This window comes from Oryx dammah, unplaced genomic scaffold, assembly GCF_014754425.2.
Source record: "Oryx dammah isolate SB20612 unplaced genomic scaffold, SCBI_Odam_1.1 HiC_scaffold_4, whole genome shotgun sequence".
NCBI classification, from domain to species: Eukaryota; Metazoa; Chordata; class Mammalia; order Artiodactyla; family Bovidae; genus Oryx; species Oryx dammah.
Window position 1 is genome coordinate 40864745 of NW_024070188.1, and position 21586 is coordinate 40886330.

At 37.4% G+C, this 21586-nt stretch overlaps 1 protein-coding gene across 1 annotated transcript; it reads right to left on the bottom strand.

The window, feature by feature from the left end:
- Positions 1 to 1666: 1666 nt before the first annotated feature.
- LOC120862653 (kinesin-like protein KIF23) lies at positions 1667 to 5402 on the bottom strand. The gene is given in 4 exon segments (XM_040238740.1): positions 1667 to 4316; positions 4319 to 4635; positions 4637 to 4854; positions 5310 to 5402. Coding segments are annotated over 4 exon segments (2715 nt in total). The 3' UTR covers positions 1667 to 2229.
- Positions 5403 to 21586: the final 16184 nt, after the last annotated feature.

Sequence of the window (21586 nt, forward strand, 5' to 3'; positions counted from 1 at the left end):
ATTAAGAAACAAAACAAGTGATGCTGGATCATCAGACACTTGCAATAAAGGAAGTTATGGGGCTCAATGGGCAAAATAAAGACATGTTTTTTTCTGGAGCTCAGTGGGAACTTAAATTAACTGTGTGATGCAGTCTTTAACAGTTGACCTCTCAAAGACAGATCAGGGAACAAAATGGAAGAGAATGGATCTGGCAGAGTAGGGAGCCAAGTGGACAATAATCAGCATCCCAGTTGTTAAAAATTTCTTATTAACAGATTTTTATGGCCACATAATATTCCAATATAAGCATACCATGTATTACAACTACTACCTTTTGATTAACTACTTAGATTGTATCAGGTGTTTTTGCTACTATAAACAGCATGGAAATTCATGTATTTCTTTACTTCTATAATTTTCTTAGAGAAATTCTTGGGTGTTGAATTATTACATTAAAAAGTATAAATGTTCTTAGGCCTTTTAAAAGTTGATAGCCGTCTTTTAAAGCCCTACATATTATTCTTTCACCAGCAATGTAAGAATGTCCTTATTTTACTGCACACCATTGAGCACTGCATATTCCCATAAAAATTATTTCTTATTTTGAGGAGAGTTATCCACAAAAATAACATCTGTGTATTTTTCGCAGGATAGCAAAAAAGACACAGATGTGTATAGCGGACTTTTGGACTCAGAGGGAGAGGGAGAGGGCGAGATGATTTGGGAGAATGGCATTGAAACATGTATAATATCATGTAAGAATCAAATCGCCAGTCTATGTCCGATGCAGGATACGGCATGCTTGGGGCTGGTACACGGGGATGACCCAGAGAGATATTGTGGGGAGGGGGGTGGGAGGGGGGTTCATGTTTGGGAACACATGTACACCCATGGTGGATTCATGTCAATGTATGGCAAAACCAATACAGAATTGTAAAGTAAAATTAAAAAAAAAAAAGAAATCTTTAGAACTGCATCTCTTTAATTTAATAAAACTTTTTTTCTGTATGCTTTTTGAATCACATCAGCATGAGGTAATAACAGTACATTGTTGCTCCTTGCTGCTGTTGCTGGGTCAGCATCACTGATTTAACTATCCTGTCTCTCGAATGCTGATTTGAGTTGCTTCCTTAATCATTTAGTACATTATTATATACATTGATATATGTTTTCTGAGCTATCTGAAATATAAATCTTTAAGTCTATTTTTTGGGGTAATGTGACTGAAATAAAGCAACTCTGACATGCCAAGCTGTCCGTAAAATAGCTTGACATTGGAAGATGACAAAAAGGGGTCCCTGTTCCCTATGAGGCCCACCACCTCCTTCTTTACCTTTCAGCCTTGTTCATCAACATTAATAATAGGACAAGAACAATACAAGAATCTGTTGAGTGTTTACAATAGGACAGGAACTGTGAAGAAACTACCATATATCAGCTTAAACCACAGTGCCTCTCTTTTGGGTCAGGAATGTATTTTTTGGAGGCATATGTACCAAATCTTGTTAATTCAACTATCTAAATACTTCTTAAGTTTCTCCACTTTCTAATCCTATTGCTAAAAGCCTATTCAAGCAGTCATCTTTTTTTTTTTTGCTGGATTAATGAAACAGACATTTTCAGTTCTTTTTTTTTTTTTCTTAGTGCTTTCATTTCATTTCTTTTGGCATATCTAAATGTCAGAAAGTACATACATACAAAACTGCAAACAAACACCTTCCTAAAACGGTTTTAGTATTGGCGAGTCTCTGACATCTCAGGTTGAATTGTCCAACATATGTCTAAAGTGCATTCTCGCAGCTAATCAATAGCAGCATTTGTTTTGTTTATAAATCCTTAGAAAATATTCAGACATCAGGTGGAAAAGTCACAATAAAAGGCAAAGCGTGATCTAGATATATTTTTCCTTAATTGTCCAAGACAAACACATGCATGAATTAGTTTATGTGTACAAGAAATATACAAAAATATAGCAATATAAAAAAGTTCATACAGCAACAAGAAAGAGGGGTCTTTCTCTGCTACTAATATTAAATATGGCAAGGTGTAGAATATAAAAAGTTTGTAGAATCCTAAATATCTCTAGAGCCACAGGGGAATCCCTGATGGAGGCCAGTGTGTGATGACATGAGGTCTGTGATTTTCAACAAAGCTGGAGTTTTATAAGATGGTTTTCAGAAGGCACTGCTTTGGAGAAATCACCAACACAAATGATGAAACTGTTGTTCTGTTATTGCAACTGTCAATTCATGGCTTCTTGCACTTGGGTTGTTCATGGTGCTGGTACCCAGGCCCCAGCTGAGAGCCGGCTCTCATCTCTACAGCCACAGAGCACCTTATTTCTACAACAGTCCATTCAGACTCTGTTCCATCTGGTTGGGCAGGCGCTACCGTAGATGATCTTCGTTTTCGACTAGTTGGTGATTCTTGTTTTAAAGTCTCTATTTCAGTAAACTGGACGGATTGTCCACCACTCTTTGTTTTATAAAGATCACCCTTAATTAGCTTAGTTTCAATCTCCCCGTCGGAGGCTAGTTCCTGGTGTGTCAGCATGTACTTCTCACACTTAGCTAGTGCCTTTTCATTTGCAACAGACACAGTGATGGCACGGGGGACATGTGGCTGCATGACTGTCTCAGTTTGCAGGTTAGTGGCAGGCTTATGATCTACCCATCTGTCTCCCGCAGAGCGTGATCGTCTGTGTTGCAGACGAATTGGTGGTGAGTTAGGTACGGCTGATGGAGAAACCGATCTCTGAGTAACTTTTTCTCGATCCCACTCCAGAGAGGGCCTCTCTGGCTTTTCAGTTTTGGGCTCAGTAACGATGGCCTTCAGTTGTTTCAGTTTCTCATCTTTCACCCAGAGTTTATTTTGCATCTCCAGCTGTTTGGCTGCCACTCGACTCTCGCATTCTTTCTCCCACTTCATGGTTGATTCTGTCACCATCCCTTGCAGCCTGGCTTCTAGTCTATGTTTGTCAGAAAACTGTCGCTGAAGTTTTTGATTCTGGGTTTCAAGCTCCTGTTGCAGATTGCGCTTATCTTCCTCGTAGATGGTCATTGTTTTCTCTAAAATCTCAACCTTATATTCTAAAGTTTTGTTTTTCTTCTCCAGTTGTTCTATTTCCATTTTCTGTCCTGAGATCACCTTTTCTTTTTCATTTAGTTTTCCTTGAATATAGTTTTCTTTATTTAAAACAGCATTGTCAAATTCTTGTAACAAAGCCTTAAAAGTAATAGTCTGCTTGTTAAGCTCCTCAATCATCATTTGTCGTAGGTGATGTCGTCTCTCTAATGCTTCGATCAGCCTGAGAAGAGTCTGCTCATCATTGACATCCAGAAGTTTGCAGGACGGCAAAGGTGGGAAACTCTGTAAAACCACTTCTGAAACCAGCAGTTTGTCTCCAACAGGACCTGCCTGGGCCTGGTTTCTGTATCGCCTCCCCGGTGTTAAACCGCATATGGCCTTGTCTGTTGGTCTGGCTACTTCAACTTCCTGGGTCACTTCTGCAAATCTCATTACTTGCAAGCTTTCTTCATAATCTTTGGCCTTTGGATTCACACACACGATCAGGTGGACTTTCCCTTCCCCATCAAAGTAGTTCTTGAACAGATGGGTTAACTTTGAATCTCGATATGGAACCATCTTGTTAGTACCGTAAGTTTGGTTCTCACTCAGGACCTCCATACATGTTCTCAGTGTCATTAGTGACTGGTTAATGTTACCAGCTTCACGTAATCTGTTCTCTTCTGCTTTTGTCCGGTTAGTTCTTTCACTTCCAGCAAGATCTACCAAGGACAACTGACTAATAGTGATTTGTTCTTTTTCCTGTAAGACATTGTCTCCATCTGCATCCAAGGGAGCCTGAACTAATTTAATGTTGAACACACTATGGGAACGGCTGGACTCATGATTCATATGTGTGTTAGCAATCTGTCGCTTTTTCTGGCCTCTCCAGAAAACTTCAAAAGCCTCCTCAGTAGATTTTACTTCTACTTCTGTACATCCTGCAACATACATGTTATGGTTCTTGTCTTCACGAAGCAGTTTAGATTGTGGAGGTACAAAATCTGTGTTCCTCATGGGTGTGCTGCAACTGTTCCACTTAGGCTTTATGGGATCAAACGGCACCTCTTCCAATAGATCACATATGTAATTATTATATATTTCAATATAAGAGGCAAATACACCATAGACACTATCTTCATCAACCTCTTTTGCTTTGCAAAATTCTTGCACATTTATCATATCTGCAAACTCTGGATCTACTTGTCGTTTGCTAGAGGGAGTCTTTGGATTGGGTGTGGCTTCTCTCTTCTGCCATTCTAATAAGCATCAACTTCACATTGTATATCCATACTATTCCTATCATTAGATTTAAAAACGTATCGTTTAGCTTGAAATGACCCTACGCTGTTAACGAGCATGTGCAAACAGCGAGGAAGCAGCCCTCCTTCCCCGGGAGAACCCGTCACAGTGTGAGGTTTTCCGGTTCCCGCCACACCATATGTATAAAGGAGACCATTTTTGCCGTGAATGAGGTCATCTACCAAGGGATTAGCCACAACATCAGAGAGCTCCTTTTGGGTGGTATGAGTACCAAATACTTGTTTAAATGAATACTGAATCTCCTTATAGTCTCCATTTCTGTTGTCTGTAACCCTCAGGAGTATGAAGCTGAACTGTTGTATTATTGATTACTTCTATGCTACACTCTTGCTCAGGAAGGCTCAGTGGGCGTACCCTACAGTACACCCCAACTGGGTCTTTAAGACTCGTTTGGGATCCTTTTTTCACTGGTGGTTTCCTGGGTGTCTTATTCCTCGCCGGCCCGGCCACAGAGACCGCGACTTGGCGGCTCAAGCACCGGTGCTTGAGGAATCCACATTTTCAGTTCTTAAGTGGTTTGATTTTTAGTAGCCTGATGTTTAAGATATCTATTTATTTCTTTTTAACATTTCAATGACTATCTTATTTCCAGAATCTCCATTTTGTTCCTTTTCAAAAACATGAGTTTTTTTTCTTCATAAAATCTTTATTCCTTGTGAATTCTCTTGCTGCCTTGATCCCTCTGAATATTTTAAATATGCTTATTTTTAAAACATCTAATTTCTTTGATCTGTATTTCCTTAGTATGAATGATCCCATTATGCCTTTTCCTGAACTTGTCTCCAGTGGGAGTCCCCTGCCCCACCCCCCAAAAGGCCTGGACATTTCTTAGATTTTTCAAGAGTCTCTATGTTGCACCTTCAATGTTAACCAGGGTCTACTGGGTCACCAGTTGAGGACTATGCTTATATAGTAGTTCTTAGGTGAGGTTTCTGTACCTTAGGGATCTTGTGAATTTGAGTCTCATCCCCATGCATATAAACATCCAAGCGTTCCAGCACTGTTTGTTGAAAATACCATCCTTTGTCCATTGATATGCTTTCGTACCTTTGTTGAAAAGAAATTTACTGTATTTGTAGATCTGCTTTTTGTCACTCTATTCTATCCCACTGATCTATGTGTCTGCTCTTTAGCTAATACTGCATCTTTCAAAAAATTCTTTACTTTTATTTTTGGTTGTGCTGATTCTTCATTGTTTTGCACAGGCTTTCTCTAGTGGGCAAGGAGGGGCTGCTCTTCCTTGCAGTGTGGAAGCTTCTCGTTGCAGGCCCTTCTCTTGTTGCAGAGCGTGGGCTGTATAGGTGGCGGGCTACGGCAGTTACGGCTCATGGACCCTAGAGGGCGCAGGCTTCAGCAGTAGTGGCACGCGGGCTCAGTAGTTGTTCCCAGGCTCTAGAGTGTGGGCTCAGTAGCTGTGGCTAAAGGGCTTAGTTGCAAGTGGAATCGTCCCAGACCAGGGATCAAACCCATGTCCCGTGAATTGGCAGGCGGATTCTTATCCACTGCAACACCAGAGTAGTCGGCTAATACTGTGCCTTGATTACTGTAGATTTATAGTAAATCTTGAAGTAGGGTGAGTTCTACATAATTTTTTTTTTTTTTTTTTGCTTCTTCAGTATTGTCTTAGCTATTCTAAGGGTTTTGCCTTTCTATATGAATGCTAGAATCAATTTCTCTGTATTTACAAAATGGCTTGCTGGGATTTTGAGTGGGATTACATTGAATCTATAGATCAAGTTGGGAGGACTTGACATCTTAACAATATTGAAACTTCCAATTTATGAACCCAGAATATTTCCCTATCCATTACCTAAGGGTGGAAAAATTCTTGTATAGCCTAAACTTAAAAAAAGTCCTGAAAAGCCAAGTTCTAGGTCTCTAAGTCTGAGTTTAAGGCTTTGGGTCTGATCCACATGCTGTATAAAATCCATCTCAAAGGTGTATATTATGTCTTTCCCACTTTCTAAACCATAGTTTCCTTCAACTAGAACTCACTGATTTATCTCTGAATGCTTCAACAGACTAGATTTATTTACTTGATTGAAGTACTTTACAGACATTTCCTATAGGCTTTTAAAATGCTAATCATTTTCCCCTGAGACCTCTGCCTTTTACTGGCCCCTCATCTTTAAATATGAGTTTTGACACCTTAATCTCAGTGAAGTGTCTTTGGACTCCTGATTAAGTTGAGATCCTCCAGTTGTGTACCTGGTCCTTTTATATTTACCTGCTTAAAAACCATGCAGGAGAAATGAAGTAATTTGAAAAGAATATAAAAACCTTTCACTTGTATTTATTAAACATCTGAAAGGTACACAAAATCATCAAAATTCTTTCTTAAAATCCTTTTGTATTCCTCTTCCATCTTCTGCCAACACAAACCTCAGCTTTTTAATATGCCTCTGTTCTCAAAACCATGGTGGGGGGGAACCCTCCTTTGACTCCCAAGAAACAGTCTTCTTTAGTTTCCATATCTTTTTATGTTCTAGATGTTTAGGTTTTCCTTGGATTTAGTAGCATATGTATAATTATTGTAGTTTGCTTGTATTAAGATACTTTCACTTTCTTTCTTTCTTTTTCTTTTTTTGATGCTAACCATTCTTGACTTTATTCAAATCTTATGCTTCAGTAGTTCAGAACTGATTTTACTCACTGTTTTCTGTCTCTGGGATTCAAACTATAGTGCTCAATTCTTAACCGTTTGTGTAAATATTGAATTTCTAAGGCACAATTTATGATTTTATCTCTAGTGATTTCACTGCACTTCACTCATAATTTTAGAACCAATACTCTCACTGGATGGTAATCGTTTGTGTATATGTTTTTTCCCTAATTTGACTGAACACAGACAGAATGAACATCCCTGATAATTACACACAATAGCATTGTATGAGAAATCTATCTTCATCCTATGACCTATTAAGTTGTAATTGATTTTTATAATTGTACTCAAAAGAGTCAGTCCTAGGGGATAGAATGTAATTCAGCTTCTGTTCAGAATAGATGGGAAACTTATATTTAAGTTATATCATGTTTCAAATAGGGCTTCCCTGGTGGCTCAGAGTAAAGAATCTGCCTGCCAATGCAGGAGATGCAAAAGACTCGGATTGGATTCCCAGGGTTGGGAAGATCCCCTGGAAGAGGAAATGGCAACCCACTCCAGTATTCTCACCTGAAAAATTCCAGGGATAAGGGAGTCTAGCAGGCTGTAGTCCATGGAGTTTCAAAGAGTTGGACATGACTGAGCATCCATGTTTCAGATACACTTGAATCCATCTCTGTCCTAAAAGGAAGCTGAATGAAAAGTAAGCCAATTTGAAGATCCCTTCCACCCAATAACAACAAAGGCAGACCAAATGGTGTGATACTGATCAGTGGGCCATGCCATAACCAAATTAACCATTTCAAGGAAGAAGAATGATTAACTTCATTTGCTGCATATAATTATTTACAATCCCAATTTTTAAATATTTGCAAATTGTGCACCAACATTTAGTTACTTCCAGTAGTTACTATAGAAATGCCTATTTTATACATTTCAAAATACAGAGATTTATAAGATGATAAATGCTGCCATGATACTGAGAATTATGAAATGTCTTCCTAAAAAACAAAACAGCAAGACATAAATTCATAAAGTTTACTGATGACAGACAACTATCATCTATTCTTCACTGGAAGGAGAAGAAAAGTGAGTCTCATACAGAAGAATGAGCAGAGTTTATAAAATGAGTAAAATGTAATGAAATATCCATGAAGAGTGAAGCACCTAGGAGGAGAAAGGAGTATATTAACATTAAATAGCAAAGAATATTATATTTCAGGAAGCATAAAAATAAGCAAGTTTCATAGTTAAGGGGAAGTTAGGAGAGCATGCATAATGGGAAATAGAATAGAAAGAAAATTTAAGTTGGAGTAGGTTTTCTGAAACATCAAACTATGAACTAGCTAGGTGACAGTTCCTTTCCATTCTACAGTGAAAATGACACAGCAGAAGATACAATTTTTCACTTCCCCTAGGATTTTTGCCATTTAGGAAAGGAATATGTGAGGAAATTTATTCTATTTGAAACAAAAATAGAATTTTAAATATGGGATCGTGAAGCTAGATTTGAAATATTAATAACCTGATTTACAGTTACCTTTATGGAGAAATGGCAGCAACCGAATTTTCAAGAAACTCCAGGGATTTGAAATTAGCTTAGAAAGCTACTAGGGCATGGTACATTACTACAAAATATTTGAAGGTTGTAAGCACCAAAATGGGAAGGAGAATGCTGTCTGATCTGAAAGATAATAATGAAAAGAAATAGGAGGAAATTGAGCAAAGTCACTTTATATTACTATCCAAAAAATTGCTCAACAATGATAGGGAAGCAGAGCCCCAAAGATGTGCTAAAAGCTTGATGACATGCATAACTGCAACATCTGCATTTCATTGAATAATCTTTTTGAAAATTATGCAAAAAATAACTATACAGGCTTGATGAAAGAGGCACCATGTAGTCAGCATTATTTTTCTCTAATTTATAGCATCCTTAATAGATTAGGCTCACATATATTGTCCACTTATTACTATTGTATTGGGAAAATACGAATGTATGGCACATAGGGAAAGGCCAAAAAGAATCAATTATTTAAAAATTATAGAGCTGGAAGAGTCTAAAGAGACAACTTTACAACTCAACTTGTCACTTTGGATTAAAGAACCACCTAACCAACCAACCAAATAAACAATAACAACAACAACAACAACAACAAAAAAAAAAAACAGAAAAAAATCCAAAAACCTAATGCCTGAGAATAAGTGACTCATTGAAGGTCATATGATTAGACTGGCAAAGCCAAGACTAGGACCCATATTTCTTGATAGACAATCTAGTTTTCTTTCTTCTGGGAGTTGGTGATGGACAGGGAAGCCTGGCATGCTGCAGTCTATGGGGTTGCAAAGAACAGGACACGACTGAGCGACTGAACTGAATTGAACTGAAGTTTTCTTTCTAAGCATACTCCCTAGCTGATTAAGAGTGTCTATCAACTGCTTAGTACTTAGATGCTAGGCACAGATGAGGCCTCAGATCTTCCTTAATTTAATCTACCTAATACAGCATGTCTCCATGGCCTAAGCTCCTTAGAATGGCTTAAAGCAGAAGCGTAAAAATCAGATGCTACTGGTCTAGACTAGTAATATAAATTAACAAAGAAGATAGACATTTCAATATCAAGTGAATAGAAATAATTCTCTTTTATTTTAAATAAATATATACCTTATTTTCTTAAAATATATCATGATCATTATTTTCCTTTGCTTTTATACTTTATATTGAACATTCAATTATTCAACAAATATTTAAGGCAGAAACAAGCTTGATATTTTCAAATGAGAACAGAAGGCCAATGTGGCTAGAGTAGAATGATTACGGCTAAGAGTAATGGGAAATGATGTCATATATAGAGATGATTAAGGCTAAGAGAAATGGGAGATGATGGCAGAGGCAATATTGTGTAGTTGACCTACTGCATAGTAGGGGTTTTAATTTTATCTGATTTTATTTTATTCTGTATATAATAGGATGACCTGCTACTTCAAACTTCCTAGGACCAAGGGAGTTCCTGGGACGTAGGAATTTCATATTAAATCTATGAGTGGCCCAGGTAAACGAAAATGATCTAGTCAAGCTAGTGATGGGAAACAATCTGGTGTTTTTAAGCAAGGGCCATAACGTGACATGATTTAACTGTTCTAAAGATCACTATGGTGAGGAACTGACTAGGAAGGTGAGAGTAGAAGCAGGGAAACTTGTTAGGTAATACTTACTATAATCTAAGTGAAAGATGACTGTAGTCTTTACTAAAGTTTTAGTGATGATCCACAGTGAGATGAGGTCAGATTCAGACAAATATCTTGAAAGAAATGTGAGTAGATGTTGATAGATTACATACCAGGTAAGAAGAAAAGAGAATAGATAAACATGAAGAATTGGATAATTATGGTTCCTTTTACTGAGGTGGGGAAAGTTGGGGTAAGAGCAGCTTTGAAAAAGAAATTCAAGAGTTTGGTTTCAGACATGTACGCTTGAGAGCCTAATCTGTATTCAAGTGGAGATGCTGAATTGGTCTGGGTCATGATTGTAACTAGAGAATTCTGAGAGTCATCAATATATAGAGAAATAGTTAAGGCCTACAACATGAGTAAGGTCAAGGAAGAGAAGAGATGTGAAGAATTAGATGTAGGACATTAAATATAGATGGAAAAATAAGCAATAGGGTACAATTAAGTTGAAGACAACCCTTCAAAGAAGCCTGAAAAGCATAAGTGAGGCAGGAGGAAAGCAGGACAGTGTAGTATTATGGAAACCAACCAACAAAAGTATTTAAACAAGAAATTTTTGGAGAACTTTCCAAATGCCAATGAGATATCTAGTTAAGGTAACAACAAAGAGTTGGGGTTTAGCAAGATGGAGGTTACTGATGACTTTGACAAGTGAGGTTTCAGAGGAGTAGAGGTAATAAATGCGTGACTGAAGTGGCTTTGAAAAGAGAGTAAGAGAGGGAGGAGACACAACTCATGCATCAACTAGTTGCAGTTTTGTTATGAAAGGGAAATGAGGCAGTGGTTTGATGTGGGATATGGAAAAAAATGGAATATTTTAAAGATAGACAATATTACTGCATTTTTGCAATGTGATAAGAATAAGCCAGTTTAGAGGGAAAAACTGAGAGTGTAAAACCTTTGAATATACAAAAAGAGAATGGGATTCAGAGCACAAGCGATAGGTTGACCATTGGAAGCCTCACATTTTATCCCTTTTAACACTAAGGAAGGCAGATGGGCACAGATACAGGTAGATTGAGTACAGGAAGTATATCTGTACTAAAAGAAGTAAAAGAGCAGGGCCATAGATGTGAACCCCTTGACCTTGTGGTGGGGAGTCCATGCACAGTGGAAACTTGTGGATAAACGGAAAGGACATGCCCTTGGTGTAGGGGCAGCTGCTACTTGGTTCTACACAGTTTTGTTTGTTTGTTTGTTTGTTGCCTTATCTTAGGATAGTTCACTGAAATGTGGGTTTTAATGGAATGTCTCTCAATTTTAAAATGTTGACTTAATTTTATAAAACGAGGCAAATAAGAGCAATGACTTCTTTTTACTCATAAATGGGTAGATGGGAAAAATAAATATAGGAACCAAGAAAGAATTGATATAAACAAAACAAACAAACAAAACCCCCACAAACAAAACCGGAGCAGGATTCTGAGAACTCAGAAAAAAATAATGCCAAAAGAACTACAAACTAGAAGTCAAAGAACTTGTTTAAATCTGCTTATAATCCCAGTAAATAGTAATCATTATAAAATGGTAATAGCAGTAGTAGCAGAAGCTGCTATCAGAATTTATTGAACTTCAGTGTATGCCAGACACTGTTCTAGATGCTTAATAGGTATTAACTTATTTATAACTCACATGAATCCTGTAAGGAAATTGCTACCATTGTTTTCATTTTATAGATGTAAACGGAGGCACAGAGAGGGTATATAAATATTTCTAGGATGCAAAGAGTTAAATGTAAAATAATCTAGCAAATATAATGCTAAGTCGCTTCAGTCATGTCTGACTCTTTATGACCCCATGGACTGTGGCCTGCCAGGCTCCTCTGTCCATGGGATTCTCAAGGGGGTTGCCATGTCCTCCTCAAGGGGGTCTTCCTGACCCAGAGGTTGAACCCTTGTCTCTCATATCTCCTGCACCGGCAGGCAGATTCTTTACACTTAGTGCCACCTGGGAAGCCAGCAAATACAATACATTGCTTTAATTTACTTCCAAATGTTTCAGTATTAAAACTGTTGTGTATGTGAGCTTTGATTTCTATACACCCCAAAATGGTTAACATGAGGTGGGTGGGTGAGTGGGTAGGAGACTAATCATGATTTGAAAGACTTCCTTTAAAGTCATCATTCATGACTCCACGGGCTTCCCAGGTGGTGCTAGTGGTAAGGAACCTGCCTGCCAATGCAGGAGATGTAAGGGACATGAGTTTGATCCCTGCGTCAGGAAGATCCCCTGGAGGAGGGCATGGCGACCCACTCCAGTATTCTGGCCTGGGAAATCACACGGCAGAGGAACCTGGCAGGCTACAGTCCACTGCGTCACACAGAGTTGGGCACAACTGAAGCAGCTTAGCACAGGCATGACTCCAAAGGCAATAGTTACAAGTGGATCAGCTCTGTCTTTGGATAGAACTAGATCGTTTATACTAATCACTAAAAAGGGGTGTGAGAAATCATTTTCATTTGTGCAGTTATTGATGTTTAAGATATGGGGATTGGCCAGAGATATTAATCAAGCACTTCTGCATAAATAAGGTTTAAAACAAAGAAGCTCATTCCCTTGAAGCAGTATCCAAAGGCCTACATTCAGCCTAGGCCTGAGATGACCACACACACACACACACACACACACACACACACACACACACACACGGATTTTGTCACCTGATTCTGATTAAAATCTGGCTGGATTCCGCCACTAGAAAACTGTCACACCTGCCTCATGTGACTCACTGCCAGAGTGATGCAAAGGACAGGGAGCTGCGGCGTCATTCATCAAGCTTCCTAGGAACAGGCTTTTCTTATGACTGTTCTTATGCCACTTGCTGTTAATTCGGGCAGATGTGACAGGATTGAGACTGATCCTACCTTCACTGAAATATCCAGCCTGTTACTGGGTAGTGAGGTAGGGCCCTGGTCCTCTTCAGTCTTGAAATAATTAAGGTCATTTGAAATAGTGCTATCTGAAGAATCTAATAATCATAGGGGACCAAACTGACTTAGTTCACAGCAAAAACATACATTTAACAAAAGAGAAACCAAAGTTCAGAATTTTTCTAGAGAAAGGTATTTTAAACAGAAAGGTATAATTAGAATTGAAGGTATAATAACCTATTCAATAATAATTCTAATAATAATAAACACAATGTACTAAATTCTATATACTGGCTACTGTGCTGAGCCTTTCAGGAACATAATCTCACTTTAAATTCACAATTATTCTGTGAGGATAGAAATTTTTGTTGCACCTCTTTTCCAGATGAGGAAACTGAGCCTTAGAAATATTAAGTAACTTCCTTAGAGGAAATATATCTGTGCAAAATGGCAGAGAGGGACTAAAAAATTTATCTCTCCAAAGTCTATACTATTAAGCACTATATTGTGCTGTTATGAAATATTTGTTGAAGGTCTCCTAGTTCTCAGATTTTGAAACTGGTAATGAAAGTACACTTTCACTTTTCACTTTCATGCATTGGAAAAGGAAATGGCAACCCACTCCAGTGTTCTTGCCTGGAGAATCCCGGGGACGGGGGAGCCTGGTGGGCTGTCGTCTATGGGGTTGCACGGAGTCGGACACAACTGAAGCGACTTAGTAGCAGCAGCAGCAGCAATGAAGATACAACATGTAAATAAGACAGGCATAGTCCATGTTTTGTGGAGCCTGCATTCTGACTTTAAACTAGTTAATTCCATGAATAACTGCAAATGTACAATTCTGGCCTTGAAAAGTGCTGAGGACAAAAGCCAAAAGCTCTGAAAACATGAACCATGCAACTCAGAGTTGTGGAGGATAGAGGGATGATAAATGAAACCTCCTGGGGGGAATACTAAAGATTAGGTGGCTGGCCTGATGTTCTCCAGAAAATACAAATGTGGTGAACCCTGGAGATTGCCGATCATATTATCAAACAGAATGCTTAATGCAACTTAAACACTTTTCTGATTAACATATAAATTAGCAGGTAAAACTATTCACATCAACAGTGAATTCCTCACACCACAAAATTATCATAGGTTCCTTTTGTGTAGCACCTGATCAAGTATTAGTTACATATCGTTAAATTCTTGCAGAGAGAGACTCAAAAAGCTGAAGGATTCCACAGTCGCTTTATGCATAAGCATAAACCAGAAATTTAAATAAAACCAATCTCAATCATTATGGAAAAGGTCTATAACTCATGGGGTGGTTTTCTTTTCGTTTTAGCCAAAAGGAAGTTGATATATTGAATATTGTGTTTCAATTCCACATATGCTTTGTATGTGTCAAATCACTCAAAACAAACCGAAAAGATGAGTGCTATTACTTACCCTCCCCTACTGCTAGAAAACCTGATGCATAAAGAAGTAAACTTACTTGCTAAATCTTGCATGTTCAGTGGTAGAGCTGGAATTGAAGTTCTGGGATTCAAACCCAGGTACGTGACTCAGGTAAGCTCTTAACACCAAGCTACACTGAATAGGCTGTTATGTGCTTAGAAAATACTTAGAAAATATCTGTATGTTTTATATCTTAGCCTTAGCCTCCATGTGCATGTGTGCTCAGTTGCTCTGACATGCAAAGTCATGTCCAGCTCTTTGCAACTCAATAGACTGTAGCCCACCAGGCTCCTTTGCCCATGGGATTTCCCAGGCAAGAATACTGGAGTGGGTTGCCATTTCCTTCTCCAGGGGATCTTCCTGACCCAGGAATCGGACCCACATCTTCTGCCATGACAGGCAGATTCTTTACCTATAAAATACATTTATGTATATATAGTGTCCAGAATTATCTTACATAGGTAGTAGAAAGTAGGTAAAACTTGAAAAATCCAGAAACTCTGCTGAATACTCTGGAATCAGAATATCTAATTGGTGAACTCTTTTTGCCCTAGGTAATTTGTATGCACATCTAACATTTCCAGTCTGTGTGTAGGTGGAGTATGCTCCCATCTTGTTTCACAGAGTTAACCCAATCCTGAAACCCAATCTGGTAAAAATGTCACAAAATAGTAAGTCATATCCATCTTACTTTTCAATATAGATGTAAAAATGTCAAAAAGCATTTTAGGGAATAGTTTAAATATATAAATAAAATATCACAGACAAATATGGTTTATCCTAGATTGCAAACAAGAGCTAAATAATACCATATTAATTAATGACTATATTGGTATCATATAATTAAATTGGTATTAAAATAAGAGAACACTGTTCAGAGTATGGCCCCTGCTTGCTTCACGGAAATCACAGCTACCAGTTTTGTACAGTGATATTTCCCAAGATGGGCTTCCCAGGTGACCCTAGGGGCAGAGAACCCACCTGCCAATGCAGGAGACATAAGAGACGCAGTTTGATCCCTGGATTAGGAAGATCCCCTGTAGGAGGGCATGACAACGCACTCCAGTATTCTCGCCTGGAGAATCCCATGGACAGAGGAGCATGGTGGGCTACGGTCCATAGTGTCACAAAGACTTGCACATGCCTGAAGCCACTTGGCATGCACACGCATTTCCCAAGCTGATCTTTCTCAGTGCTCTATTCCAAAGATGCTACTAGGAGTTAATGAGTGTGCTATGAAAAGGTAGTTCCATGCTCTTTGACACTCTGTTCTTGTACTTATCCTTCAAGGTTTAGCTCAAATGTCACTTCCTTCAGGGCTATCTTTCCTGACGCTGCCCTTACCAAGCAGAAAGGAGCCCCTGTGCCTTCATTGCTCTTCACAGGGTTCCCAGTTTATGGCTGCTTTTAACTTTCATCTTGTGTTGGAGCTATTTGATGACATTTTATCTTTACTCTTAGATTCTAGGCTTTTTGACATCAGTGTCTCGATACCCTCCACACACAAAATAAAGCATAATCCCACTTGTTAATATAAATAACATGATTAGTTTATTCATGTTGAAAGCTAGAGATAAAAGTACAATAGTCATCTAATCCTATCCTGTTATTTCTCTTTCTAGATAAATCCAACCCTGAAAGAAGTTATGAAAGCTGCTTAGATCTATGTGAACGATTTTTAAAGATTGTTATTAAAGACTAATTCAGGTATTGCAAATCTAATGCAATACTTTATTGATTGATTTTAACTGAGTTTAAAAACATGCCATTATATACAGTAATATATATGTTTTCTAATGCACAAGCTAATGATATAGAGCAGATTTTCTTTCCTTAAAAATTACCCTGTGGAACATAAAAATGAAACTTTATAGAGATATAAAATGATAAGCATAAAATATTATAAATGAGATATCTGGTGTATAGCCTACTATTAGTTTTCTATTAGCAAGGGTATAAAAGAGTTCCATTTGTTTTAGAAAAATGCATTATATAAGGGACTGAAATCCCAGACAGAAGAAAATGTACATTGATTTCCTTGAAAATGATTTATGATTTAAGCTCTGGTGGGAAATAATTTTTTTCTCATTTTACATATCACTTGGAAATACTCACCTAATTCAGTCCAAAATGTTCTTTTTACTCCTAAGCTCTCCTCTGTTAAAGGAAAATTTCTAGAAAAATTTTACATTTTCTGTTTGTTTTAGAGTTCAGGGTTTTTAAAATCTATTTTTAAACTTTAAAATTGAAATATACTTGATTTATAATATTGTGTAAGCTTCAGTTGTACACCACAATGATTCAGTTATACATATATATATATGCATACACACACACATATATATATATATATGTTTATTCTTATTCAGATTCTTTTCCCTTATGGGTTTTTACACAGTACTGAGTATAGTTCCCTATGGTGTACCGGACCTTGTTGTTTATCTATTTTATATACAGCAGTTAGTGTCTGCTAATCCCAAATCCTAATTTATCCTTCCCCTACCCTCTTCCCCTTTGGTAACCGTTAAGTTTGTTTTCTATATCTGTGAGTCTGATTCTGTCTGGTAAATAAGTTCATTTGTATCTTATTTTAGATTCCACATATAAATGATATCATACAATGGCTGTCTTTCTGATTTACTTCACTTAGTATGATAATCTCTAGATACACCCATATTGTTGCAAATGGCATTATTTCATTCTTTTTTATGGCTGAGTAGTGTTACAAGTGAAACTGTTAGTTGCTCAGTCATGTCTGACTCTTTGCAACCCCGTGGACTGTAGCCTGCCAGGCTCCTCTGTCCATGGAATTCTCCAGGCAAGAATACTGGAGTGGGTCGCCATTTCCTTCTCTAGGGTATCTTCCCAACTCAGGGATCAAACCCAGATGTCCTGCATTGCAGGCAGATTCTTTACAGTCTGAGCCACCAGGGAAGCCTGTGTTACGAAACATTTTTATCCATTCCTCTGCCATTGGTCATTTAGGTTGCTCCCATGTCTTGATTATTGTAAAGAGTACTGCTGTGAACATTAGGGTGCTGTGAACATTAATCTTTTCAAATTAGAGTTTTCTTCAGATAGATGCCCAAGAGTTGGACTGCTGGATCATATGGAAACTGTATTTTTAATTTTAAAGGAATCTCCACACTATTTATTGTAGTGCCTGGACCATTTACATTCCCACTAACAGTGTAGGAGGGTTCCATTTTCTCCACACCTTCTCCAGCATTTGTTATTTGTAGATTTTTTAATGATGGCCATTTTGATCAGCATGAGATGATACCCCATTGTAGCTTTGATCTGCATTTCTCTAAAATTTAGCAATAATTTTGTTTAACATCATAGCATTAGGATTATTTCTACTTAATAGCAGTCAGATTGATTGAGGACCAATTTCTGAAAGATCTGCAAACATAAGAGTTTAGTTTTGATAGTTCAATTTTTTGCAAACATGAAATAATATTATAGAAGACTTTAGTGCACAAAATTTCCCATTCAGTATGTAACTGGAACAAGTTAGGAAATTAGGTTCAATTGCCCATATAAGTTTCCTATGAAATAAAGCAGAAAACAAAACCCGAAATAGAGCCTTGAAAATTCAATTTAAATAATCTGTTCTGTTTATGGTGATCTCAGCATCATATCAGACCATTTTAGACTAATGTTTCTATAATGAAACTTAGCTTTCCTTGTCTTTCTCTAGATTTTCAACACTGCAAAATACCAATATTTTCCATTGTACTTAGAGAACAGATACACTATTCTTCATTAAAATCATTTTAATTTTAGCTTGTGATTTCTTTGTCTGAGGTACTACTGTTAGTAACACTTAGAGCTTTGTGAAAACTAGTATGGAGGAAATGAGCTACATGAATATTATTATTCATCACCTCAAGCAGCTCATGAAGATGTCTATTCAAGCTAATGCACAAGGTCAGTTTTTGGACTAAGTCATGAAAAGAGTCACAGTGCTGTGCAATAAAGATAAACTTTTCACAAATGTTTATTGTTTACAAAGGAAAATTCTATTAATATATGTGTAATTGGGATAATGTACAGTAAAAATACTGCAGTGCTTTTGATACATGAGTTTTAAGACTTAATAAAAATGTTTTCCTTTCCCAAATTAAATTAATTATTTTCCTTGAATTGCTTGCTTCCATACCTCTCTTCCCCTTAACTTTTGCTTAAACCTATTTGTAGAACTCTGCATTCTTGAATGCCAGATCCTCCCAACCTTGACCCTGCCAACCAAAATTCAAAATAGAAATTTCAAAATAAATTATTCCATTTTGCTTTGTCTCTAGATTATAAATTAGATATGAAATTAATTTTTAGCCTCTAGAGTATAAATTGAAACATGTTCCTTCGACTCCAACTACTATCTGGTGTGGTAGAATTATTACTTAAATGGCAGAAAAAAGAAAGTCATGAGTAGTTAGGAGAAGATAACTAAAGGTTAAAAGAAACCATGTTTAATCATTATAAAGTTTGGATTTATTTTATTTTATTTTATTTTACTTTACAATTCTGTATTGGTTTTGCCATACATTGACATGAATCCACCACGGGTGTACATGTGTTCCCCATCCTGAACCCCCCTCCCACCCCCCTCCCCACAACATCTCTCTGGGTCATCCCCGTGTGCATGCCGTATCCTGCATTGGACATAGACTGGCGATTCGATTCGTACATGATATTATACATGTTTCAATGCCATTCTCCCAAATTATCTCACTCTCTCCCTCTCCCTCTGAGTCCAAAAGTCCGCTATACACATCTGTGTCTTTTTTGCTGTCTCACATACAGGGTCATCATTGCCATCTTTCTAAATTCCATATATATGTATTAGTATACTGTATTGGTGTTTTTCTTTCTGGCTTACTTCACTCTGTATAATCGGCTCCAGTTTCATCCATCTCATCAGAACTGATTCAAATGTATTCTTTTTAACTGCTGAGTAATACTCCATTGTGTATATGTACCACTGCTTTCTTATCCATTCATCTGCTGATGGACAGCTAGGTTGTTTCCATGTCCTGGCTATTATAAACAGTGCTGCGATGAACATTGAGGTACATGTGTCTCTTTCAATTCTGGTTTCCTCAGTGTGTATGCCCAGCAGTGGGATTGCTGGGTCATAAGGCAGTTCTATTTGCAATTTTTAAAGGAATCTCCACACTGTTCTCCATAGTGGCTGTACTAGTTTGCATTCCCACCAACAGTGTAGGAGGGTTCCCTTCTCTCCACACCCTCTCCAGCATTTATTGCTTGCAGATTTTTGGATCGCAGACATTCTGACTGGTGTGAAGTGGTACCTCACTGTGGTTTTGATTTGCATTTCTCTAATAATGAGTGATGTTGAGCATCTTTTCATGTGTTTGTTGGCCATCCGTATGTCTTCTTTGGAGAAATGTCTATTTAGTTCTTTGGCCCATTTTTTGATTGGGTCGTTTATTTTTCTGGAATTGAGCTGCAGGAGTTGCTTGTATATTTTTGAGATTAGTTGTTTGTCAGTTGCTTCATTTGCTATTATTTTCTCCCATTTGGAAGGCTGTCTTTTCACTTTGCTTATATTTTCCTTTGTTGTGCAGAAGTTTTTAATTTTAATTAGGTCCCATTTGTTTATTTTTGCTTTTATTTCCAGGATTCTGGGAGGTGGATCATAGAGGATCCTGCTGTGGTTTATGTCGGAGAGTGTTTTGCCTATGTTCTCCTCTAGGAGTTTTATAGTTTCTGGTCTTACATTTAGATCTTTAATCCATTTTGAGTTTATCTTTGTGTGCGGTGTTAGAAAGTGATCTAGTTTCATTCTTTTTCAAGTGGTTGACCAGTTTTCCCAGCACCACTTGTTAAAGAGATTGTCTTTACTCCATTGTATATTCTTGCCTCCTTTGTCAAAGATAAGTTTGGAATTTTTAACCTTTTGGGTTTCATTTAATGGAAAAAAGAGAAATCAGTAAGAAGTCAGGGGAAGGAGTTAATTGACTGCATTTATGTACACGGCCACTAATAAAACTGCAACTTTAAGACTGATTCTATAGAGAACACCTGAAAGAGTAAATTAATAGGTAAAAAGGACTGGTTAATTTCTCAGCTTTACCACAATCATATTTTTAGGTGTGTTAAGGAGGGCATTCATCACACAGTTATGATTTAAAACTTTAAATTGTATATAATTATAGTTGGGTGACAGCTCTAGAGTTTCTCCTTGTTTGCTTTATCAGTCATGTTAACTGATATTTCAGCTTGGATGCTGATTTCTTAATGCTCAAAAGACAGATGTATGAATGTCATAGGTTAAAGGTGGAAAATGCAACATCAGTTTGATTAATATTTGGAGCTAATGGGAAAAGAATGATTGATTTTAATCTCCTTCACTAAAATAACCATGCTGGTGTGACAACCTGCAAAATTATCAAGTAGAGAATTGATGTGGTGCTTGTAGAGGCAGTTCGGTCACAAAGGCCAGGAGCCTAGGCTCTGCAGTCTGACACCTCACATTCTAATGCTAGTTGGACATTTCTTACTGCCTCAGTTTTCATATGGGTTTATTAGAGATTCAGTAGGTATTACCAGTAAAGCACCTAAAATAACACCTGGCGCCACAATGTTATACCACTAGAAACCTATCAGAATGACCAAAATGAAAAATTCAAATAATGTTGTATGGGAAAAAAATGTGAAACACCTGTAACTCAGTTTGCTGGGTGCAAATAATATAGCTTCAATATATAAATAAGTGAAACATTAGAAAATCTGTTAACATTCGTAACTCAAAAAGGTGAGTTGGTAACACCAAGGCTGTCTAAATTCACCTTAGAATAAATTATTTTCATTTTCAGTGTTGCTGTTGATGCCTAACCAGGGCTGCATCTCTCTCTATTGCTGAGACAAACCTTACTTCCAAGAAACTGTTATTGTTTAGAATGTAAGAAAGAAAATAAAATTTTGGAGCAAATATTATAGCTTTCTTTTTCTTTTAATTGATTAAGATAATGGGATCTGTCAACAGTGAAATGACATAACTCAGGAAAGCAGGAGATATACATGAGCCTTATTCAGTATG